The sequence below is a fragment of the Rhyacophila brunnea genome, unplaced genomic scaffold (genome assembly GCF_057557595.1).
Source record: "Rhyacophila brunnea isolate RB1 unplaced genomic scaffold, BYU_Rbru_1.0 scaffold_17, whole genome shotgun sequence".
Taxonomy (NCBI): Eukaryota; Metazoa; Arthropoda; class Insecta; order Trichoptera; family Rhyacophilidae; genus Rhyacophila; species Rhyacophila brunnea.
Window position 1 is genome coordinate 15483901 of NW_028232827.1, and position 27690 is coordinate 15511590.

Here is a 27690-nt window from a genome sequence, read left to right on the forward strand (position 1 = left end):
ACAGTTTTGTGAAAAAATAAACAAGTGACAAATTGAAAAAAATCGACTGCAGATTATTTTATTTATGTAACAAATTAACACCAAATTAGTGATTTACTTAATAGACGTAACCTAAAGCCGATTTCAATAATGAAATAGGAATTTCAGTGATATTTGTAAAACTATTTACATAAAATTAATTGGTTGTTTTATAAAAATAAACTTAATTTAAAACAGTGCGATAGTGACGTATAATAAACATGTATATATTATATATTTGTGCAACCATAATAAATCGAATTCAAAGCAAGTCGAGAATTTGAGATTTGAGATTCGAGAGTGAAATCGGTTTAAGAAAATCTAATATATCTAAATCCATCTATTGAGTTGTTTCATTTAATCTGAGGTTTTCATGGAAGACTTAACATAATTTCAATGAATACAAAATTATAATAATAGTTACTCACACTTTACATTGATTTAACAGAAACTTTACAAGTTGAGATATTTTACTTGGTATGAGATTTATAAGGGACAACAAGCCCTTGTTGTAATTATTGTATTTAATGTGAGATCTTCGGGGAGTATTTGGGACGATGGGTGGGGGAGGGGTGTGCCTGCGAGCCCTGTGCTCTCAGGGTGGACTCCTTGTGGCAGTGGTCGGCTACATATTCCTCGGCGCCCTCATGTTCCACCATCTGGAGTCAGGACCTGAGCAGGCGAGGAGGGCGAGTGTCCAAGCCTCGAGAGATGACTGCCTCAGAGAACTGTGGCTCATCACTGGTAAGTTATTTAATTTAATTTAATAATTTGGATCCATGATTTCTTGTTAATCTTAGTCATTACTCCTTTTTACTGGAAATCATAATACTATGTAATGATTTGAATAGTGTCACGGCGCAATCGTATTTTGTCTACTAGAAGATATTTGATAATTGTTTATTTTACTAACTCTACAAATAAATACAAAAGTTTAATTAATTTTAACCGCTAAAATAGTCAAAAGTCTATAGAACACTTGATTCAAACTGAGGAACGGTCCAAGTGATGGCAACACCTTTCAAGCAGTGTAGCATGTTATTAACGATAATATTTGAAAAGGTATGATATGCTGAATGGTTTTGGAGTATAACAGATTTACGAAATCAACCCTCAAAAATCTCATGAAATATTAAACAAAAAAATTACACAGGGATTCTACATATAGAATATCTAAAACAGGTCATAAAAAATAAATAAATAAACGAAGAAACATAAAAATAATATGGTACATACCAGTGGCAAAGGGTGGAGGTAGGCTATCAACAACCGACATAAATTGTGCAAACTGAACTTTCTCAGTCATACTTATTTGTTTTCATTAAATAAAAACTACAAATTGCAGATAGTATTGGCTTTTAAAATTCAATTAAACCTCGTATAAGCCACGCCATAATAATAGACAATAATAAAAAAAATATTCGTCTATCTATAAAATATCTAAAATTATTCCATTAAATCATAAATAATTTTAGAAATTTTATAGATAAAAGAATATTTTTGATCTATTGTGGTTTAGTTTAAGCAGTGGTAACGTCATGAATTAAAAAAACTAACCAACACCATCTGCAATTTATACTATTAATTCAATGAAAACAATTAAGGATGACTGACAAAGTGTACATTATTTTTGTCGGATCTTCACAGCGTACCTCCACTATGATAGTTTGGTTTAGGCAGGGTTTAATTGAATTTTAAAAACGAACCAGCACCATCTGCAATTCGTATTCTTAGTTCAATGAAAACAAATAAGTATGACTGACAAAGTTTAGTTTGCGATATTTATTTCGGATCTCAACAGCCTACCTCCAACCTTCGCCATTGCAACAAACTCTATCTTAAACTCATAGTGTAAATTTACTGGGTACTGGGAACTTGACATATTCATATAAATGTATATGATGGAGTTGGCGTCCCATAAAAATCTGATTTGAGATATACTGAGCGGATACTTTTTTTGAGTTGCTCCGCTCGAGGGTCTGCTCTGCTCCAGATAAAAAAATAATATGTATACAAATGTAAAAAAAAATAGTTTTAAAATAAGGTACTTATACATATTATTCGTGCTTTTCATTATTCATTCTATTAAACAAAATTTCCTACAGAAAATCGTCTTTCATTATTCTACCTATTCTGTCAAAAAATGAGGTTATTTCTCACTCGGCAGTGTTGCCGTATTTCAAATAATTCCAATGTTGTTAAGTATCAAATATAATATATTCATTGGATTTTAGGACGAAAATTTAATAATACAAAAAAAAGCATCCGGAGTAGAGGTGAACTACAAATTTTTGGTGCTCCGGCTCGACTCTGACGAATCGATTGCTTCAAGTGCGTAATCAGCACTGCTTTGAGATGTTAATTCTTTTACATAGATAGATTGTTACTTACTGTGACATATTATAACATACTATAACATAACTTCCATGGATCTAAGTGTGAAGATACTTAAGCCAAGCCTGGATTACCAGGATTAAGATGACGACATGGTGATCCAGAATACCGAAAAATCCTCTTACTTAATACAATTTCCAACATAATCCTTCACCGTGTATCATAATATTCACTTGAAAATTTTCTCTATTTTCCAGTGTTTTTCTTGTTTATTTTCCTAGATCCTGTGTAGACTAGATAATTGGATTTTTGTTGAATAATTAATGTGAAGATTTATGTATGGTGATGTAAACACGTTCATAGTACCAGCTATCGCCAGTTGAAGATAAAATTCACATGAAATTTAGTAGTAAATTTATTAGGTTCAACATTCGTTTTATAAAAACATTACCTTGTTGAAAAAAAAAAACACAATATTATGTTAAAAAATATTTTATGTAAGTTAATGGGAAATATTTATATTTAAATAATTACAATATAAAAAAACATATACCACGTTTTTAAATTTTCTATTGAATCATATAAACTTGACAATTCTATATACCTATTAATAAATACTTTTTTTGTACTTGATAAAATACTGAATAAATATAGAATACTGAAATGTGATTTTGACATTTCATATTGATGTCCATAGTAACGCACGTATATATTAATAATTTTGTTGCTAGGACTGGACACACAAGAACAAGTTTGTACTGGACAAACAAGAATACGAGCTAATAAAACCGTTGTAAAATGAGAAAAGCTTGATTCCAATTTCAATCAATATTATTCTTATAATTAATTAAAAATGCATTTTTCTCAAACATCACACTTTTGTGCTCTGATATTTATAAGCTAAGGCTATACTGAGATAAGTAGTGCAATTTAGTGTTAAGATTATAAAATTCCACATATGTTTTTTATGCAATAAACTAGCATTAGTTTGAATATTTCGATGAATTAAGAAATACGTAAGTAGGTACACAGTCAAAAAAGATTATCATCTTATTTATTTAGAAGCAATCGCTTGAAATATGATTTTTATAGTTACCTACTAAAAATGTCTTCGAAAGTGTTATAAATCTTCTTCTAGGTGGCTCCCTCATGGCTGAGGATCGTGAGTACCTTGAAATTAAGTCATATTCTGGGCGACCAAGACTCTCCGTCCATCTCAGAGTTGAACTTCTTTTAGGGCACAATGAATAAGCTCTGCTTCCAGTAAGCTCATTTACTTGATTGCTCTAGCGTGCTGATGCTTTTCCTCTGCTTCACATTCCCTGATTGCTATCCAAAACTACCAGTCTCTCCAAGTTATTTGGTCTGCACAGAATTATATGTGAAGAAGATTGTAAAATGTGTCTCAGACATATTACTGAAAGCCGTTCATTTAGCTGTAGTCCTTGGATGATTGCCTGGTTCCTCATGTGATCTGTCCAAGAAATTCAGCATTCAGCGTCAACACCACATTTAGAAAGCATCAATTGATCATCTTTCATTCTCTTGCCCTTAGACTCCATGATTCGTCACCGTACAAAAATATGGTGTTACTAATGCTTTCGTAATGTTATGTTAGGAGAGTCTTTAGATTTTTAAAAAGCACCGCAGTAACCGATCACTGGACTCAGTTATCGATTGAGTGGTTTATTTCTTTAATTAACTCGATTTGTGATTAGTGATTACATATATAATTTGAATACTATTAATAAAATAATTAATTAATACACGCAACAATAAATACATAAAAAAAACTGACAAGGATTATGAATGACCGACTCTAATCACGCTTTGATATTTAAAGCTTTTATATTGGAGACTTACGTATACTAAAAAGTGTCTGATAACGTTCTATAAAACATGAAATCCATTAAATTATATTGATTTGGTTAGATAAACATTACATAATATGTTATTGCCAGATTCAAGTAGATATTTTAATTAGATGTTTCTTTATTAAGGCTATATTTCAGTTGAGGCATGGTCTAAAAAGACCATGACTAGGCGATGCGAGGATTATGCAAATGACGCGAGCCAAAAGAAATATAATTTGTCATAAAAATTCAACATGCGTCCACTTAATGTTTTGTTATTGTTATATTAGTAACAATAATAGTATATTCATTGAAATGTTTTCTTTTTCAAGTAAATGGGTAACGATTTTTAGTCATCTTTATACGATTTAAGAATATATTCCTCCGACGCCATCACAAAACAAATTGACGTGCTTACACCTCGACTATCGGTGTCCGATTGGCGACGAGTAAAAAATTTCGTCCCGCCTACTGTTGAAAATTATTTGCCGTTTCACTTATGTATGCTCTTAATACTAATGCGAAACGGGTTACATAACAATTCTGTGGTAATATCGTAATATATAAAGAGAACGACTCTGAGGCACAGATTGTATTAAGTTTTATTTTTGTTAATAATGATTGATTGTTTATTACCGCAGTATTTTTGCTGATTTTCATTTGTCATTAATTGAAACACAAATAACTAAAAAAACGTTTTAAAGTGTTCGCCAAGTAATGCAATTCATCAGAAATTGAATGAAGGTTGAGCGAATCTGAAAGATGAATACGCTCGGCCCATTAATCATTATTTTACACTTCAATCAGAATTGTATGAAGAAAATTCGCGCGGGCGCTGAAAAAGATATGAAATTTCTCTTAATGTATTTCGAGTCTAGACTGCTTTGAATCTGTTAATCAATTACTGCGTTATGGATAAGGCGGGAGTTTATTTCATTTTTGAAATATATATAAAAAATATATTTGCTATATAATAAAGTTACAGAAAAGTAAGTCGTATTCGAAATAAAATAATTGAATTTTATACAAAGATAGTGAGATATAAAAAATAGCCTTTCAGATAATATCTCAGTGGCGAAGAGTGACCTTTGTAAGAAGGTAGGTGGGTACTATTATGGGGATAATAGTGAATAGCTAGGTATCTACTTCTTAGTCGTAAGATAATATAAGTTTTAGAATTAAGAAAATAGATGGTGCTAGTTTAATAGTAATAAAATTTAATTAAACTCTAAAAGTTTTTTTTTTAAACCTAATTTTTAGTTAATTGCTTGAAAGCAGATAATAAAACTTTTAGTGCAATTTTTCGATAACTTTTCTGTAGATGTCACGGTATTCTATAAAAAATATGAAATTAAAAATGATAAATTTACGAACGGATTATTACAAACTATGAACGCATGAGTATTAATGGAAAATTTACGATGCAGCGTATCTGAAAACTATTATAATACTCTCTATAATATTTCACATCGATACATTTGTTAGTCGTTTACTAATATTGATTTTATTTTTATAAAATGTTAGCTCCAAATAATCGCCCAGTAAGGAGTTTTTGCCACAGTTATATTATAGGAGAATATATTATATACGCTATTATTATTTAAAAATTTCTTTTATTAATACGTTATTTATATTATATATGTAATATATTATTTTTTATGTGTTTTTTTGAACGTCTTAAACTTAAAATATGTAATGCTACATCTGGCAAGTCTTTGCATTCTTTAAAAACATGCTCCATTCCGGACAATCCACCGCCATCACTTTCCAATTATTTTTACCGAATATTTTAAAGTTTCCTGTAGCACGGGCGAGTCATCTCGGTCTCGTCCGGTGTGCATGTCCCAGCCACGTGAAGTGCCACTTCTCACAAATTCGAACGTGCCTAGCGTAGTCGTAGCAATGTACCCATATAATTCGACTGCTAGATTTTCAAAATTCAAAAGACGATACCGTTAAGCTTTCTTACGTGCCTTAGAATAGAACCCAGATCTCATAGGTGCACAATAAAACTTCTGTTTAAATGGAGGACATTATTGAATAATAAAAAGCCATTATTACCTAATCTTCAAAAAAAGCTCCATGTATGATAGATCTCACAGCCATATTCAGTAAGCACCATGTTGCGGCTTTAACGTATGTACATTAAAATGTATGCGGATTAAGATAAACACAGGTGTATTAGCTCATACGGTAGACTACCTTGTGCCTACTTATAATAATATAAATTGTTTGGTATTGTTTTTATCACACTGCTTTTAATATAATATATAATGTTATGGCTAATTATTATTATTACATACATAATTTGAAAACATCTCATGCATATAGGTGGGTACCCACTAGAAAAAATCCTTTTTAGAAAAAAAATACGACGCCCCACGGGACATAAACTTTTAACTGCTGGATTCGCGCCAATATGCTTTTATAATTAAGCTACAATTATTCTACTTAATTACGACGAATTAAACTAGTAATTATTACATAATTTCGTTAATAATTATGGAAATCGGATTTTTGTATATTAAATCAACGTTGGTATCAATTAAATACATTAATTACTAACCGACGTTACAAATCACTCAAAATATTTAGTTTTTATAATGTACTTGCACTTCCCAGCGCAAATCCAGTGGTTACAGGTTCATATCTCGTCGGTGTCGATTTTTTTTCTAAAAAAGATTTTTCTAGTGGGTACCTATTATATGCATAAGATGTTTTCAAAATATGTTCAATACTTATATAGAATGTGACATTCTCAAATCTTTTGAATTATTCGTTGACTAAAAGAAATAGTTTATTATATTATTAATACATTGTTTTAGTTATGTTTCATCATGCTGTGAACGCCTTGAATTTGTTATGTGTACCTACCTATAAATAAATTCATTAATTCGGCATGGAATTATAATAATAAAATGGAAATTTTGTACTTACATAATATAACAATAATTATTTTCTAAATCTCACTGTTTAATTTAATATAATATGTTCGCAGGTAGGTATTGAAAACAATACTTTTGAAAATATTTTATTTAAAGTAGGTACATAAAAACTTTATTACTATTTCAATCGTTTACAAAATAAGAAGATAAAATAAAAACTTCTTTAGAAGTTCTATTCTTTTTGGCAGTCTATGTACATTTTTCTTCTTTGGCTTTCCGACCCGTGTCAATTTTTTTCTTCAACGAAACATAACTTTTTTCCACCTTATGTCGCAAAAAATATTTGAAAACGCGAAAGGAGAAACTTACTTACTTTTGAGGAACACAATACCTACTTAATATGTATTAATATTAAGTTTATGCTGAAGACAACGAAATAAATTACTATATTTCGTTTAATATGACAATACGAAACACGATAAAAGATTTTATGAAGTCTGCGATAAAAATGCTTATTGTTTCATCTTGAAAGACGAATTATTAAAATTTGTAGAGGTGTTTTATTTTTTTGCTTGCATAAAGAAAAAAGCTCTACCTTTAGTTGTTTTTAATCAAAAGCACAAAGCTCAAATACGTGAAAAAATATTTATTACAAAGAATTTTAAGTTTATTGTATTTTTCAATTGTAATCATTGTTGTCCGCTATCTATTCACTAGTTGAAGATTTCCCAGAATTTTCACGCTACTTTTTTACCTATATGGTTAAGTATACAGTTTATAAGATGGTATGCGGTACCTTATCAGGGTTTATTCCCAAAGGCTACTGTAAGGAAAATTATTGAATAAGTGTATGTGGGTGTAAAAGAGAACGTATGTATATGCGTTAGAAATAATATTGTTACAGAAATTCCTGAGTAGAATTGAAAGTACTATGATACATAAATATGAAAAAAATACGTTAATTATTTTGAGCTTTTTGAGCTTCTAAATCGCCATATCAATGTTTTAACTCTAAATACTCTCCAAGCCAAAATCCTTCATTTTTTCTTGCACTATATCCCAGTGTATGTCTTATCCTTCGAAAGAATGTATCACTGTATTGGGTAAGTTATATCCCGTTTTCCATTACAGTTGTGCCATGTTACTACTGTAAATTATTACATTTTTATCGATTAATCAGTCCTTGTGTATAATATTATGGACGATTTGTTCGTAGTTTGTTGCACTGCATGAAACCGTGTGGTGTTCTTTTTGAATTATGAATTAAAGATAAATTTACCCCCATTAATTTTTAATGTTTCATATATGATTTAGTTATATGACAGAATCTATTTTAAACGATAAAAAAGTATTGTTTTATTAGTGGCATATTTTGAGCATCACAATGTCAATAATATCATATGAAACCACGAATAATAATATATATTTATGTTTATTGATCAAACTACTAAAACACTGACTGGCGGAAGTATTGTAGCCTGCTATATGAACTGAAATGAAATCGATATTTCTCTCAACCAATCTACTCGCGTTCGGCTCATTGCATTGGCTATATTACACCGGAAGATATGACCCAATTTTTGAATTACGTTAAAGATATTTTGAGATTGCAGTATAGACAGAGTTTATTAAATTAAAAGTTTTTAAAAGCATTATTTTTATTGAGGTAGGTAAGTATTTTTATCGAGTTCTAGTGACCAAGTTGCTGTATACCTTTCTGTTCTCTATATCTATCAGTTCGCATATCAACCATTTTTTTTATCTGATTCATTCTTATTAGGTATTGCAATGCCAATATTCCAGTATTTATCGATTTTAAGAATTTAAAATACCGATATTTTTGGTACTTAGAATGCAGAAAAATTGATGAAAGCTGTACCTATCGAAAATTACTGAATCATGCGAATACAGTGCCAACGTCACGAAAACATTAAATAATTTATATTGGGAAAGCTTTCGACTTTTGAACGAAACTTGACAAGAGATGAAAAATGGTGTCTAGATTTTGGTTTCTGGGCGAAATTTTCTTTCATTTTGGGAAAACATTGTTACCGTTTTTCCATATGAAATATCGGTATTGAGATTTATATTTTGTATTCCTATGCGATAGCGCTCATAGAACGCGTCGAGCGGGCGAAGTCGGCGAATGCAGTGTTTATTCATAACCATAATCACACGTCTCTTCCCGCGCATTACCCTTCACCTATGTAATAAGCGGCCCAAGCAGCACAAAACAATTATTTTTAAAGCGTCTCTCATAACAAAGCAATAAAAATATTATATTATTTCGGGGCTTGTAATAAATATTTACGACGACATTATTCAACTAGCGATAAACTTGACACGCAATAAAATTAAACAATGATTCTCTGTTATTAAATAATTGCTTTTCGCCCGTCGATCGACGAGGCCTCGAGCGGCGTAATTTTGGTAGCCGTGTTCAATGAATGGACTCCATTGTATTTTCTTTCATTCGTATCGCCGAGAAGCGGTGATTCGCGAAAAAACGATGATTCATGCGGCGGGCGCGTATAATGCGTCGTGAAATCCAGTGGGCGCTGGCGTATTTGATTACGTTGTATTTTCGTTGATTTACGCGCCACTTGTAGAAATTTTGCGCGAGCGCCGCACTCGCTGCGTCAATGGGCTTTATGCCTATAATGTGTGTATTCATAAGCTCCATCGTATCCCAACCAAGCTTAAATGTATTTCGAGTTTATTCGTAGAGTTTTAAGTACATAAAAGTTTCAATTTTCAGGAAAAAATCCGTAATTAATTAATTATGCGTGTGAAATAAAAACGGAGACAATGGAGTCAGAAGAGATGTGTCTTTATAGAAATTACTAATTCAGCAGCGACGATCAAACTTAAATGTTTTCTATTTTACCCATATAAGTATAATGGTTAATTTAACATATTAAACTCTTTTTAAAGTAAAAAAATCTCCTTTTTTATTTCGCACACAGAAATCGTTGTCTAGATAATGCGTGAAAATCAACTGACATTAAAAGCTATTAATTTAGTATCTTATAATATTGTACAGTTTGTAGGTACTCAATCACTACTACATTGTTCGACCTCTAATCTGTCGGGTCTGTTGTAATTATAATTATGCTGGGTTATGTGGTGTGAAATTACCTTAACAGGACTCATATAAATAATATCGAAGGGTGACCATGAAGTGTCTTCAGAAGTGTCAAGTTAGTGTGAAAGCTTTGCAAGACGATCGTTGTAAATTTATTGCGAAATTAATAGTTGGATTACAATAGTCTAGTAATTGTATTATGAACTAATAGGAATCTAGAAAGCCTGATATCATTATTAACTATTTATAATATGAACTTCAACAAAATACGATGTGGTGTTCTGTTTGATTAAGTCTGTTTACAAAATGAGCAATATCACGCCGCCAATGCGAAGATGTGAGAATTTAGGCCATCGTTATACAATTTTAAATGATATGTGATCAATTAAATAGGTGATTAAACATTACAAAAATAAATTGACAAATACATTATTAATATAACGGTATAGTAACTTCTATCGGCAGAAAATAAAAACTAACTGTCTCGATCGATAGTGTCGGAGAACTACAGGATGAAAACCGTCCTCTGGGAATGTTCAAGAATATGCTTCGAGAGGTAAGAGATACTCAAATCGATCCAACTAGCTGTTGAGCCTATCGAACCGTCCGACTTAGTCGCCACAAAAGCCAATTATATTGCATTGAAGATCTTCACGTAGTTTTGTTTGTACATATTGTTGTAGCTTTTTGTTTTGTATCTTATATATCATTGAATTCATTTATTTCTGTTAAGTCTCCGTGCCTGTCTCTCCCATGGCACTTTTTATTCAATTACGTCTTTCATTGAACTTAGTCAAAGCTTACTTGAGAGCGTGGCAATCTCAGTTGGGTATCTGCTCCTAAGACATTCCCAGAGGGTCCATATTTCTGTTATCCCGGTCGATAATACAAACACACATCACCGAACAGTTGGTATAAGTAGTCGTTGTCCATGTCCATCCGAGACAATGTAAAACTAATTAATTTTCTTTCGTTATAATATAAGGTTGCAGTTCAATATAATATATACTGTGATGTAATCTAAAATCAAAGTGAAACAATAAAGTCAACATAAAAGATTGGTCCCGTATTTTAATATAATAATATGTGTCTATACAAAAATAAAAAAATAATCATCATCACCGGCACTACAGCCCAATGTGGCTCTTGGCCGCCTCCAGGAAACGTCTCCACTCCCTTCTGTCTGCCGCAAGCTCCCTCCGCCGCCTTAGTCTCAGGGATGCTGTGTCTCTTTCTATACAGTCCAGCCACCGCAGTCTAGGTCTCCCGACCCTCCTTTTCCCTTCTGGTATGTTGAAGAGAAGCCTCTTTGGTGGTTGGGTGTCTTCCATTCTTGAGATATGGCCTTCCCAACGAAGTCGCCCCACTTTCACGTACGAGACTACAGGTGAATCTTCATACAACGCATATATTTCATGGTTGTACCTTCCTCGCCACGTGCCATCCTCCACACATACAGCTCCGAAGACTCATAATCTCAATAGATAAAAAATAATAGTTTTGTGTAATAACTGAAAAAAAGAGATTTTATTATAAACCAACTACAAATGGTTAACCTCGATGTGAGTGAATTTAATAAAATAACTACAACGGTTGGTGTACTAAGACTGCAAAATGTTTGGTAATTAAATTAAAAAAAATACAGTTTTCTTATTTTAGGAATTTTATATATTTTTATACTAATTTTTGTTTTCAAATAATTAATCTTAAATGATCTCAAATTTCATTAACGCAATACCTTGCCAGTCCCATAAAGATAATGTAGGGAAGGGCACCAATCCTCTCAACAAAAAAACCAATTACCTTCATCGTTTTATTTTTTAATTTATTATTTCCAGAAAAATTGACATTTGGTAAAATAAATAATTAATTGAACAAGATAATCAACGAATATTAGAGAAGTACAATACTGTACTTCAGGTTGAACTATATACATATTTATGGTCTAACGGTCATTGAGAAAATAAGGTGTACAACACGATATTCCAACCAATGGATAATTGCACAAATTATTGTATTTATTTAAACTTAGGTTAAATTAATGTGACATGTCTACTTTTTTACACAGGATTAGGTTAACAGGATTGTTAGACAAATTTTAAAATATAGGTTTATAGGTCCTATATAAATATATATAAATATTGTAAAAATAGTAGTAAAAAACTCATTGAGATAAATTTACTGTCGTAAAAATATAATATGTACTTGCTGAGGTATCTCTAGAACCAAAGCAACGTGATATTATAAAAGAAACTAGTCGCAGAATATATGTCAATACAATTACATTTTCCTGAGTAATGAAATATAAATGTTTCTTAAAGATGTACAACTTTTTAGTATACGTTCATACAAGAGAAAAAAGGGTTAACATCATATTTATTGACGTTCAAAGAAAAATGGTCTCGTGCACTTCCATTACATTTGCTTGAGCGAATAATTCTTTTGCTAAACTTTACCCGAAGTTCTCCGCGTAGAATATTTTCTATTTGTGCCACGTCCGCACGTTGACATGTTAACAATATTTTCCTGCAACATAAAGTATTGTTAGAAATTTAATTATTTGTGATAGTGAGTGAAACATGAATTCTTTTATTGTTAGATAATGGTTTTTTGGTGAACGTAGTGAATGACAGCAGTGTCTATAGATGGATGTATATTTGATGAAATTGTTCGCAGAGTAAAGCTAGGCTGGATTGCTTTTGGCCGCTTAAATAATGTCTTCAAAAGTGACCTTCCACTGTGCCTAAAGCGCAAAGTGTTCAACCAGTGTGTGCTTCCCGTAATCACATGTGCGTGTGAAACATGGACCCTAAGTAAAAGAGAGATCCAGAAACTTAGAGTAGCACAACGCGGTATGGAGAGGTGCATGCTGGGCATAACGCGAAAGATCAACAAGAGGAATGAGTGACTAAGGAAGCAGACAAGAGTTTGCGATGTGATAGAGTTCATTAAAAGCCTCAAATGGAGATGAACTGGACACATTGCTAGAAGAAGAGAAAATCGTAGGACGAATTTAGCCATCCAGTGGTATCCAAAAGGTACAAAACGTCCGCAAGGTAGACCTAGAGGCCACTGGATCGATGAAATGATAAAGTTGTGCAGAAGTACGTGGCAACACAACGCACAGGACCGAGAGAAGCGGAAACAGCTTGAAGAGGCCTTCATCCAGAAGTGGATAGATTCAGACTGATGATGATGATGATGATATACTAAGATTTTATTTTTTGATTCATATTACAAAAGTATCTGCATAGGTATTTAAATTATTTTTATACGAAACACCCCCCCCCTTCTCTATCAGGTAAAAAGTTTGGCAAATACTACCATTGATGAAGGAGGTAAGAGATGATCTTCGTAGTTCATTGCATAATGCGCTAGGATATCAATCGGAGGCTATTTTCCATTTAAAAGTATCATGCTGTGAAAACTCTTTAACATTTTGGATTTTCCTGACTAAGCGAGATTTGCAGTTATTTGAATAAACCCTACACTGCTGACACTCTGATATAATAAAAAAATATTTACAGCTACATTTGACTGGGGCAACACCGGGTATTTTAATATTATAATCAATAAAAGTATTTGAAACGCATTTCGGAAAACGATATTAAATTCGTTTGATTCAATAAAAATACCCAGGCTTCCTTTACAATATTTCTTTTTATGGACAAAGTTTTAAAGGTCTTTTTGTTTTTATTATCATCCTATACACAAATTGAACCGCTTTCTAGATCTCTCGGACTGCTCTGTTGAGAAATATATCCGCACAAGTCCTCACTTATATAGTACATAGGTACCTACTACATAGCACAGTAACATCAAAGGAACAATTTATTTCGCAAAAAATACTATCGTTTGAAATAAGCAATGCATTCAAACAAAAGCAATTGACATTTTTTGCCAGATATTTCCGCATTCGATTGAGATTATTTTTAGAAAATTCTTCCTGATTATTATTTAAAAAAATGTTTAAAAACAATACTTATATTTATTTTTTGAATTGAAAATTTCCCTTTAGAATCAGATTTAAGACCTTTTTTGAACTTTTACGAACTTGCTTTTCCCTCCACACCCGTTATGCAGGTGTATACCGTAGCGTAACGAACGTAAGGCGCTCTTCAAATTTGTGCCGAATGTGTCACAGAAGCAACTTTCCAAGACCTTGGTTGGCGTGCACTAGAGTGTGCGTGAACATTTACGAACTGTTAATTGAGTATTTTCTCTTCAGATTCAATTCGATAGCTTTTTAAATCTGTTCTGATCGGTGTTGATCGGGGATTGGTCGTTTGATAATGAGTCATATTATGAAGCTATTACTTTTGGAATTGATTACTTCTATAATCCGCCGTTTTGAAAAAATAGCAAACAATGTCAAGGACATTTAGGATTGCAGATAACATTTTGAAAACGTATTAGTAAATAATTAGCAAAAGCGAATAGTAAAGGTAAATGCCATCAAAGTTGTGAAAATTAGTAAAACCATTTTAACTGTTGGTGGAAAAATATTTAACAAATTGGCAACTTTGAAAATAATAACCTACGTCCGATATAGACTTCGTACATAACAATAGGTACATATGCAATAAGGGAAGAGCAGTTTAAATCTTATAATCGTTTAAAGAAAAAATCGACCCGAGTATACAAATGTATATATTTTGCAATCATGCATCAGCGCATTAAATTAAGGTATACACTTTGAATATCACTACGCTAAGGGATCTCAAAGTAGGTAAATAGTTACCTGCCTGGTGTTACCAGCTATAAGTCTGTATAATGATTGGTTGGAGCAACCCAGCTGAATGGTGGTAAAAAAGGACAGGAAGCAGTGACACGCTTTGCTTTCACATAGGGGAAATTGTCAGTCTTCTACTACTAATGATCTTATTAATATTATTTATATGGTTTCTGATTTTCTAGCAGATTATTTATTGTATGGCATAAATTTATGTAAATATATTTATAGGCGAAAGCAAACCAAGTGACAACTCATTTATGCATGTCATTGTTTCTCGAAGCTTCCCTCGTGTAATTTTCAATAAAAACTCATTAAAAACTTTGAAATGGAGTCATGAATTTCTCGTTATACAATTCGAAGGCAGAACTTTTGTTATTTTGTTATGTGTTTTGATCATCCAATCATGATCCTCGTTATATAAACCACTGGAGAAGTTTAAAAGAATATATTTGAATATAGAATAAATTAGTTTCTAGCATAAATATGTGTGCATTATTACACTGTCTTATTTTTCGGTTTTATTTAAGTATATAAAATACATTCTTGCTATGTTTTATGGAGATTTGTATAAAATTACAGAGAAAAAATGAATTAACAAAAAAAGTAATCTTACGTGGTAATCAAAAAATCAGAAAGATAACTGATTCTATATTAAAAAAAAATGGTGTGTGTACTTAGTACGCGCGTTAGAAGTTATACTTCTTTGGCGTAACAAAACAAAAAATAACATAACAATAATTATTATTGTCTTATTAATTCTTATAATTATTATAAACCGCCAATAAATAAATTGACATGGGATATACGACAAATATTATCCTAAACTGTAAAAATATGTATTTTTGTGAATGAAGTGTCTAAATATTGTAAATTTACAACATACCATTGTTTGAATTATTTACCAACTCAACATTCACAAAATTTATTTATTTATTTATATATAGTTTTACTCATACATAATACTTACATAAAATAGAGCCTCAAATCTTGATATACAATCTTTAAAATGAAAAATAAATATACACTTCAATATAAATAAAGTTTTATGAATATAAATTAACAGTGTAGAATGTTAGTCTCCAGAAATTTGTTTATAAACATATATATATATATATTATGACACAATATTGGTTATGTTTACAACACGTGCTATTTACTTGGTTGTATTGAACGACTAACTAAATGACACAATGCAGACCAAAATGAATCATAATAATAAATTGTGTTGCATCGGCGCGCGCAACTTTATCACACGCCAAAAATACACTCTGTTCTGTTTTCCCAAACGTGCCAAAAGAAGTATAACTTCAAAAATCTTTAATCATCGAATTAAGTAAATATTTAAAGATTAAATGAGACACATTTGTTATGAAAAACCACGATAAATTCTTCGTAAATAATACTCTAATTTCTTTTCATAATGATCGAGGAATAGGCCGATGGCACCAATAACAAATAGTTGAGTTTTTTTTAAAGAAAGCACACGAAGAAAGTAGATAAAAAGGCCATTGTAAATTTAATCCGGCTCTCACATCTAAACTCGGACGACTGCCGCACGGCCATAAATCTGTTTCTAGCAGCACTAGATGTTTTTTTCAAACTAAAAAGTCGCATTTCACCAATATGTGGAGCTCCAATTGAAAACGTGTGTTTTGTGAATAACGATGACGTCACATCGACGTATTTGACAGGCAGCAGACGAGACGAGTTTTGATGTGCGAGACGGCTAACATTCCAGTGTCACATTTTCACATTTTATTGCTTATATTAAAAATCTCTCTTTTGCAAGGTGCGACGTATAATAGTCGTTTCCATTGATGTTTTATAATAAAATTATTATTCCACATACCAGCAGAATTTTCGTGCATGCCAAGCATGGCACGCATACCATAGATACGCCACCGCTGCCCTAGTCAGTCAGTTAGATTAAACTAGAGTCAGCGATCCTAAGCGTTGGACATATTGCAGTACTAGGATTATATCACTTTAGGTGCAGCAACCTGACTGTCAACGTGTTGGACATTTTTTACCTATTAGCTACCACTAGATAATTAAGTTACTTCAGCGACAGTTTCTTCTTCGTAAAGTTTAGTTATCATCTTTAATTATTAAATTTAATTAATAAAATATTAATTAATAAAATACTCTCTACTGCACTGCACCGCAGAATATTATTATCCCATAATAACTCTCATACATTCCACGGCATCTAACTAAAACAATTTTAGTATTACATTATATAAGTTGCGGTTATATTAAAGTGATTTCCTTTCATTACAATATCTCTTGTGTATACGAATTTGTAACAGGAGAGTGTTAAAATTTTACATCATGAATAAACGTAAATAGGTATACAGGAAACATATTTTCAAATTTATATACGAGTGGGTAATAATGTGCGATTTATTATATTTGTTCATCAAATAAGATATTATGCTATTCAAATATCAAGACAATTAATAATTTAGACTTATTTATAGTAGAATCCAAAAGATGTCTGCAGTGTAATTATGACGTACTAATAAACTAAGTTGATTTCTATACTAATACATAATACGATATAAGTATATTTCTGTGGGCTAGGACGATTCGGCGCCGGGACAACTGGGCGCCACGCAATCGAATGAAATTCGAAAGTAAATAGACGTTCGTGAATTATAGGTACCTACTTTTGAAATATTTATTATTATTCTAATTATTACATTATATTTTTTTAATATTAATGTATTATTACTTATTTTATTATTATAATAATAAAAAAAAATATCCCGAGCAGTAGAGCACTACAAATTTTCGGTGCTCCGGCTCCGCTCCTCTTCCGGGAAAAACCCCATTGCTCCACTGCTCCGTGCTCCTGCTACGAGCTCTACTCCAACTCTCTGGTATTAACATAAATCTAGGTTATAATTATTATTTAAAATAAAAATGTAAAATGGTGTTTGTCTAATTGGGAACAATTAAATAATGTTCAATTGTATGAAAAAATATTGTAAATAATATATTATATATTTAATACATTTATGGTTTTAAAGTTATCTAATATTTTCAAACACAAAATTAATACAGTTCCCATTAACTTCACATTACATTTTGTGGAGAAGGAAATGTAGAATCATATCCAATAGCTATCTCAAAAATAGTGAAAATCAAGTTATCTAGTTGCAGTATTGAGGTGATGATATGGTGTTATAATTTTAAAAAGAACGAACATATAGTTTGGTAAATATACCGCATCACACGACATTATTGATGCAAGAAATATTGGTGAAACCTTCATATTATATAGAATCTAAATATATAATATTGAAGCAAAAAAGGACCTCTAAATAAAAGGTTAGCTACAATTGACTTTTCACTGTAGGTTTAATTTAGGATAACTTCACACTTCTATTGTGGCATTCCACTAAAATATTGTAGATATATTATTTTATTTATTTAATGCATTTATGGTTTTAAAGTTGTCTAATATTTTCAAACACAAAATTAATACAGTTCCCATTGACTTTTGACTTACCTAATTTTATCATTTTGTCGAGAAGGAAATGTAGAATCATATTAAATAGCTATCTCAAAAACATTGGAAATTAAAGTTGTAGTATTAATCATTGAGGTGACGATATTTATTTGCAACCGTGGTAGCCAAGTAGGTAAATCGGTAGTCTAGGAAATCATGTATATGTTATTTTTTAATAAGTGTAATCCAGTGCAACGAAACTTTAGACATTCCGTGGAAATCTATTATTATTATCTTGGTTAACATGCTTTCATATAAATTTCCCCCCTCCTAGCTTGGTGCCTATTTTAGGTTATAATATCAAAATTGCAATAACGTTTTTCGTTATCTTCTCCACGGCCGCGTATTAATGTGCCACCCTTTACATAATCGCAAGTAGACACTGAAGTATAATTTCTACTTGAAAACTTTTCAACGAGATGGCGTTCCCATTATACGGCACCTTGAGAAAGTCACGTACCGAATCAATAAAAATAAATACAGCTACGTTAGATTATAACGAATTTTAGCGCGTGTAACGTAGACGTAGCCCAAGAATAGGGGTGGGCGGAGGCTTCGATAAAAAAATTGAAACAGCGACCTAAATTCTGCGCTGGCTGTACATTAATGAGTTTATTGAATGAAAAATTCCATTAAATAATAATCTGATTGAAGGCGAAGATCGTGTTTTCAGTGAGTGTACAAAATTTCAAAATAAACAGTAAACTTAGGTACTTACAATTCACATCAGCACTTTCGTGTCCTTTGTATTTTGTAAATATCTTTTGGTGGATCTTTTGAAATGAATTTGTATTTCAATATTTGTTTGTTAATAGAGCACAATGCATTATAACAATAAACTTACACAAGTGTTTATGATGTAGACATAATTGTCAGAGCTAGATATGCTTTAGTAGAAACTTTCACTGCTTTGGGAGCATCCGCAAAAACATGGGCTTGATGATAAAGAATGTCATAAGGAAGTGACGAAATAAAACGAAGAGTCAAAGCAGTAAACGGATGTTCTCACATATTCTTTAGTCGTAAAAAAATCTTATGTTTTAGACGCTAATCTGACCGATTCTGTCCTATAGGTCGGAATATTAGGCTCTCACTGAGGACGATGAACGTGCACTCAATTATTTGAAGCAAAATTATATGAACCAATACAGGAAGGAGAAGAATGGCGTATTCAGCATAAGCTCTATACTCTCTTCTAAGAAGAATGTACATCCGCATTCATTAAACTTGATATACTCCGATGGGTGGTCTACGTAGTAAAAATATACAGTGCTCATCTTCTGAAGGGAATCCTTGATACTAAACCGGACAGTCGGAGGTCCATCGGTAGACCCAGATTCCAGTGGAAGAACAGTGTCAACGGATATGCTAGATATTGGTCTAAGATAGGGGGAGATGGAGGTAGTTTTTGGAGGATGCTAGGATTTGTCTTGTGTCATTGGGTAAATTATGATGATAATGGTGAGGTGTTTCTTCTTCCACGGCGCTACATCCCGGGGTGGGATTTAGCCTCCTCCACAACCGCTCTCCACTCACTCCGGTCTCTCGCCACACTTCTCCAGTTGAGGTGACTTCTGAAGTGGTGAGGTATTTACTATTCGCATAATATATTATAACCATTCATAAACGGCGTTTTACATTTAAAAATATAGAAATTTAGATATACAATTTTTGTTCCCTCTTCGTCTAACTTGACCGCAGAAGAGGTATTTCACAGAACGGTAATGCATAAACTATTTAGTAACGAATGTCTCCTTGCCATAGAAGAACAACGCACGGAAAAGTTAGATTTGTGTAAATTTACGTGAAATGGTTTACTACATTTTAAATTACAGATTTTGAGATCTACACGCAAGGATTACTTATTACACTGATTTCTCCTATTTAAATATGTAGGTGATTTTTAAAGTCAACTCCAATTTTTTATGACAATGCTACATCACTTTCAAAAGTATCCAAATTAAGCTTCAAATTGTTTAAAAAGCTTACTAAATATGGAACTAATTTCCGATAGCAAATAAATCTAGCAAATGTTTTTTTAAATATCGTCGAATTCATTTCAACCAATCATTGCAAAGTTAGATGCCATACACTATAAAAGTGATGAGATGAGACGAGACTACGCGTCTTTTTGTTACTAGTAAACAGAAGGAAGCATGAAAATATTGTATTTTCTCACTTTGTTAAAAAGTGGATTTGACCAAATTTAAAAACTACATCTTGATATAATATTATATTATGTATTTAATATAATAGCCCGATAGTTATGACTGTTGGCGTAGTGTTATATACAAACAATACGTTTAATTTGGAGTTACACTGTTTTAAAACTACAAACTTTCTTTATAAAACCAGTTATTGTTATTTACATTGCACTGTAATGTAAATCTTTTGTAGCACCCAGAACTTGCACTAACTATATTTTATGTAAGTCTGAAAGAGAGACGGTTTCATATAAAGATTCCAACCATTATCAATGATAAACTATGATTATTATTTATTAAATCGAATTAAATTTTTATGATTCATAATTGACTTTGCGTACCTATTGTTTATATTGATAGGTTATTTATTAATGTTTTTTTTTGTGAATGCTTTTGTGGATGGGGTTCATGAGGTTTAACATAGTATTAAAATAGGAAAACTAAAATACCCCAAAATGGTAATATTGTACTCATCCAAGGAAATGAAACCGGTTAAACCAATTAACTGATTTGAGGAGAACATCACTAATTGATTTTAAGATTACTAATAACATTTTTCAATCTATTTTAAGCACATAAATTATCTGTATGTAATATTATTTAATTTAAAAGCGAATCTTTACATACAAATATTTAAAGAGATGATAATTTAATCTTACGTACAAAAAAAATGACTACGAGCAACGTAGGTAATGCAAAATACCCACAAGAGGGATATCAATATCGGTAGTTTGATTGAATTAGCGGTCGCTCGGCAAGCAACATAATATGCTTGTTTTATTCTAAGATTTTTCCTAAAAGTCATGTATGTGTCTGTGTTTAATCCAAGTAAAGTATGTAGCCAATAGAATGTAATTGCTATGCATATAAATATAAACATATAATAATTACAAGATAAAAAAAACTTTTTATATACTTACCACGTTTTTAAATTTTCTGTTGAATCATAGAAACTTGACAATTCTATGTATTAATAAATGCGTTTTTTGTAGTTGATAGAAATATGTCTTCTTCTTCTTCTTCGACCATGTCCGATCCTAATAAGATCATATGGGCCTCCACAGAGTAGAGGTTTGTATTAACAGATTTTTGTTTTTACGAGAAATGGATGTCAGCCACTTGCTTAACCTATTAGGTCCATACCCTGACCCACACACATATTGAAAAACAATATGTGTACTTGCCAGACCCAGGATTCAAACCTGGGACCCACGGCATGATAGTCCAACGCTCATGCTGCGCGGCCACCGAAGATGAACGATAACGAGAACGATAGAAATATGTACTGAATAAATATTATAGAATACTGAAATGTCATTTTGACATTTCAAATTGATTTCCATAGTAACGCACGTATATATTAATAATTTAGTTGCTAGGACCATCCACTTAGCAACCGATAATAGTATTTTACTTTTTACGGATTTCTTCCGAAATAAATTTTCATACAAAACAGAATTAACTGAAAATGAATTAAATTCTACTTAAAGATGGCTAAAAGTATTAAAATAATGCATTGGCATCGTGTTCTGATATATTCTAAAAGTTTCAAATGTATAGCTAGTCGGGAAGTTAGTTAAAAATCGATTGCAAGATTTATACTGGATAAACAACCACCGGACAAACAAGAATACGAGCTAAGAAAAACGTGGTAAAAATGGTACCCGAAATGATTATGGATAGAATGGAACTTTGTCAATTGAGTGAAAAATTGTATTTTTATATAGACAAGTTTGAACTTATAATTTCGTCATGAAAACCAGGAAAAACATAAATTTTATTAATAAAGCTTTTGAATATATCTCGAAATTATTGAGTTTTCAAGAAGTCCAAAGATATACATAGTTGTGCAACTATCAACCGAATTTTTAGATGAAACAGTGTCTATTGACAGTTACATAACATACCTGTTAGAAACTGAGATACAGCGATCCTGGAAACAAGTTCGATAACTACTGTCCTGAAACAAAAGTTGATCCTCTCTCGCCGCTCTTCTGCAACTTATAATGGAATGGAGAACTTCTCATTCTTACCTCACTTGAATTAATTTACGCGACTGATAAGGGGGGTTGCTCAGTCGTTGTCGGAAACTTCTTAGAATACGACTTTGTTAAAAAGTAGTATAATTGAAGAGCTGCGGATTAAAAAATACGATTGATATAAAAGTAATAGCAATCATTATTACAAAAAAATCCCACATATTTACAGAATATAAAAGTTCTATAGGCTTTTATTTAATAAACTATTTTTTTTATTCAACTGATAAGACACATGATTTCAGAATGTAACATTCTATGTATTGAATATACATAATTTGAAAACATCTCATGCATATACACACTAGAAAAACTCATTATGTAGAAAAAAAATACGACACCCGACGGGACTTGAACATGTATCTGCTGGATTCGCGCCTGTATGTTTTTCCAAATAAACTACGGGCATCTTAGTTAATTGCGAAAAAAATTAACTAGCAGTTGTTACATGAAATGCTTATCAAATTGCGAAATTTGTTACATTGGACAAACCAGCAGATATTTTTTTCTATCAAAAATGTCGCTCTGATGCTATGTGCGGTAGTACATTAAGTTACATATTGTGTTTTTAATGACAATGAAATCACATCGATAAATTCAACGTGTGTAGTCGAGACTAGTCTCAATATCAGCTACATCTTTTTTTTTGTTTTTTTAATTATTAATAACCATTTCCTTGGTTTTTCATCAATCACAAACACCCACGTTTTGAGAAAAACACATACATATTGTGTCCTAACCGGGAATCGAACCCAGAACTCTCGAGTGTAAGGCAAGCGCCTTACGCACTGCACCATGAGGGCCGCCGCTACACCTTATTTATGCTCAGATGCGACTCGACACACCGGGCCACCGGGCATGGAGAAGGTAATATGGACTTGCTCCATTTACCCTTTTCTAAAGATAACCTGTAGTATAATTCTATAAATATGCTTTGGTACATTTTATTTATGGACACATTCCAGTGTAAGCATTCTGGCATCCTTTGGCATTGATATCTTTGCAAGATCATCAATTTTTTCATTTCCTCAATTCCCATGTGTGATGAAATCCATTGTTATGTAAAATTTATAGTCGCATATTAAACTTTTAAGAAGATTCAGATAACTTGGGTACCTTAGGTTCTCAATTCAGAATTAAAACAGTACAAGCAATAAAGGTAAAAAATACTTAGGAGCAGCTTTCATATTGCGATATGATTGTATAAAAAGTATTTTATTCCTAGTATTGGATTACATCTCGTCAACTCTTTAGTATTAAACGTTATTACCATGTTTTACTCCATATTTTGCCTTGACTTACCCCAATACATAATACACATAAAGATATGTCAATATTTTCAATAGTTTAACAACTAGGTATATAACTCGTGTACAAAATGTAGAATTTATTATCACATTATTTAACATTTTGGTCGATTTACTACTTCTATTTATTTTTATATACAAAATTAACATGTTGAAAAATTGGGAAAACCAGTGTTCTCTAGAATATTATAAGTGTGCGATTTTTTAAACATTTAACATTGAAATGAGGATTGCTAAAAACGATTCCTATTAAATAGTAAGTACAAAAGTTTCATTAAGTATCTCAGATAATATTTTTATAAAATGTAAATGGTAATACGGTATTTCAAATGTACCTATATTTTAGCGTTATAACTATTAAGTAGTAGTACGGCTTAAGGAAACTTGAGATATCAATAAAACCATTTAAACCTCATTACAAAGTCAAATAACAGTGGAGCTAAGTTTTCATTTGCCTATTACTTCCGAGTTATAGAATTTTATGAGATACAGAGTATCGAACATGAACTTCAAGGGTTCAATTTAATATTAATTGTTTTATATGACAATAAAAAGAGTATTAGACTTACCAGTGGCCTCCAAAGGGGAAGGGGGCTGATAAGGCCCTACCCTGGAAGTGCAGGACATAGAGGGGACCTGGCGTGATGGGTCGACCAGCTAAGTATTATCAACATACATCACAAATTTTCTCTGGTAGTAAAACATAGTAGCTTGCGGCACTATGTCACTTAGTTAATATTAAAATGATAAAATATGTGATTGTGTCATGCAATTTGATGTGAGCATCATAATACCCTTAACCTTGGCGCTAGATAAAGATGCCTGCCAAAGATACTGGCCTACTTTTAAATAGGGATTGCAATACCGAATGAAAATTTCAATACCGGTATTTCTTAAACATTAAAAAAAACAGAAGTAGGTGCTTATCGATAAATTTAGCTATTAAAATCTTTTTTAAATATTATTTTATAGAGAAAACTTACACACCTACATTTATTATGTTGACATTTAAAAATATGTATTGATCATAATTGTAGAACTAGTGATTTTTTACAAATAATTTGAATATATTGATAATTTTAACAAAAGCCTTCAAAAGTTTATCAAGTGAAAATAAGACCGGCTGCAGGAAAAGCTTCTTCAATTCAACGCTTGTATAGTCATCAATAATTTTTATTTTAGAATAATTGAAAATTTGTCATGGATGTTTTCTATTTTGAAATAATATTATGTTAATTTATCCCGACAATTTTATATATAGGTACCTATATTTATATTAGATGATTTTTGTTTCATTATTATTTCACTTCTGTTGGATTCAGTCAATATTTTTGCATTTAGACACAGAACACAGAACACAGTACTAATACACTCAACTAAATATGCAATACAGTACAAAGTAATGAAGAAATAACATTAAATTCATCATCAACAACGAAAACGATTTTGGTTTCTTAATACCGAAAATTCCGGTATTTTGGATTTTTAAAATCGGTATTTCGGTATTGATAAATACTGGAATACTGGTTTTGAAATACCGGTATTGTAATCCCTACTTTTAAAGTTGTGTGATGTATCTTTCGGCTATTTTTAATTTTAAAAACCGTATTATAGTTTTGCCGATCGCGAAAAAATATCCGGTACCTCCGTTTGACAAAAAGAGCTAAAAAAGAGTGCAGGATTTTATTAGGAAAAAAGCTATATGGACGGTTAAAATGTTCGGGAATACAATATAAATGTTTAAAAGTATCTCTATCGTGAATGTGAATAGTAGACTTTGATTCTGGACGGGGTTTTTAAGGAAGATAAAAACAAAACAAAAACGATAGCTCTCGATTTGTCAGAAAATTAGAAAAACACGCGATATGGCGATATCGGGTCCGCGTGGCAGCCCCTCATGCGAATGTCACTCTGGATGAAACTTACGTAAAATACACCAGCTTTATCGAAATATATATCTTATATATATATATATATATATATATATATATATATATATATATATATATATATATATATTGGTATTCAAATAGACGCATTCTTTAGCTATGAATATTATCAACCTATATTGCTTTACGTATGATATTTTTTTGCAACGTGGCATAGAAATGTGCATTTTGTGCATAAAGCTTTATATTTTTTATATATGAAATTCAATAGAGGTTGCCATATTAATGAAAATGCTTTAATTATTAATTACTATGGATAAAAATGGTATATACATACTCATATTTCTTCTTAAATACTGATGTAAACTCATAAGTTTTGCTATTGTAGAAGATAAAGAATGTTGGACTAAAAATGATATATTTTTCATTATTCCCTCGATTTACCTCCTTCAAAATATGCTGCCCCTAGGCTGTGCCCTACTCCCACGAGACGTAACTGCGTGGAAGCACACCTAAGTAATTCTGAATATCATCTTTCATAATGTGGTAAATTTCGTCTATACGAGGCGTAAAGTGATTTATCGCGTGAGTGCATTTTATACGGCCAATAATGGGATAAGATATTCAGATCTATGTGTACTTTCATTTTCTTACATAATACCATAACACTATTATTTCTCATCTGACAATTTATTGAATTTTTATTTTAAAAAAAATAGATATTTTAATTACAAAGAGAATTCTCTACTTAGAAAACAAAAAACATACAATTTTATACAGGTAATAAAGTTTCAAAAACAAAATGCAAAGTACATCATTGAAGATGTATAATATGTCGTTAGGGAGCGCATTTACTGATCTAGCACCCCTCGCTAATTGTGCCTGATAGACTTGACACGAGGAAGCGGTTCCGATCCAGAATAAATCATGGCTGCGACAGGCGCATGTAAACTCAAATTCATTAGGACATCAGGATTGGAAACCATCCCTCGCGCTAACAAGCAAAAGTGTTTCAAGAGCAGAAGAGACCGACGAGATTCAAGAGAGTGAAAAGTAAGCATGCCTTGTACAAAGGCAGTCGGAAAATAATCAATTGACGAATTATCGAAAGCAAAATAGTTAAAATAAAGACATCGAAGAAATTTCTTCTGGACGCGTTCTATTATAGGAAACATCATAAGGACACCAGATAATCGACCCATATTCAAGAATGCTACGCACTAATGAGACGTAGAGTGTACGTAAGACATTTGGATTCTTGAATGGTTTGGATTGTTGCATGATGAATCATAGAAGTTTACTCGCACGTAGTGCCGTAGAAGCTACATGCTGGTGAAAAGATAATGAAGAATCAAATCTTATTCTTCTCATAGACCTACAAACTTATCTGAAGAATGGGATGGGAGAGCCACTGTCGAAAACTACCCAATCAAGACTCGTAACTGGACAAAATCTGACTTTCGAATAACATTTTCAAAATGGCGTCCTATGGTAGTTCGTAGTTCCATTTTTGGCCATTCTACAGATAAGTTTGTAGGTCTGTACACATTATAATAACAAAAAAAAACTGAAACATTGCGTAACGGTGTAATATTAATAAAGTAGTGTAACATAACGGTAACAGAGGGTCTAGTAGGAGTCTATGTGTCGGGGTGGTTATGTGTATTTAAAAACTGAATTTGTCATGTGGTCACAAGGTTTTTATTCTAACAATGTAATTTGAATTGTCAATCAAATACAATGTATACAATCATAAAACACAGTTACATGAAACGTCATAATGGAATGGGTAGCGGGTTGCTTAACATTATAGCCCGTTTACACGTATGT

At 31.8% G+C, this 27690-nt stretch overlaps 1 protein-coding gene across 1 annotated transcript in view; it reads left to right on the forward strand.

The window, feature by feature from the left end:
- Window positions 1-575: 575 nt before the first annotated feature.
- The window catches only part of LOC147073759 (uncharacterized), a 383820-nt gene continuing 356705 nt past the window's right edge, over window positions 576-27690 (forward strand). Inside the window, exon 1 of the mRNA XM_085944678.1 lies at window positions 576-762. Coding sequence (XP_085800804.1) covers window positions 576-762 — 187 coding nt within the window. The remainder of the gene's footprint in view (window positions 763-27690) is intronic.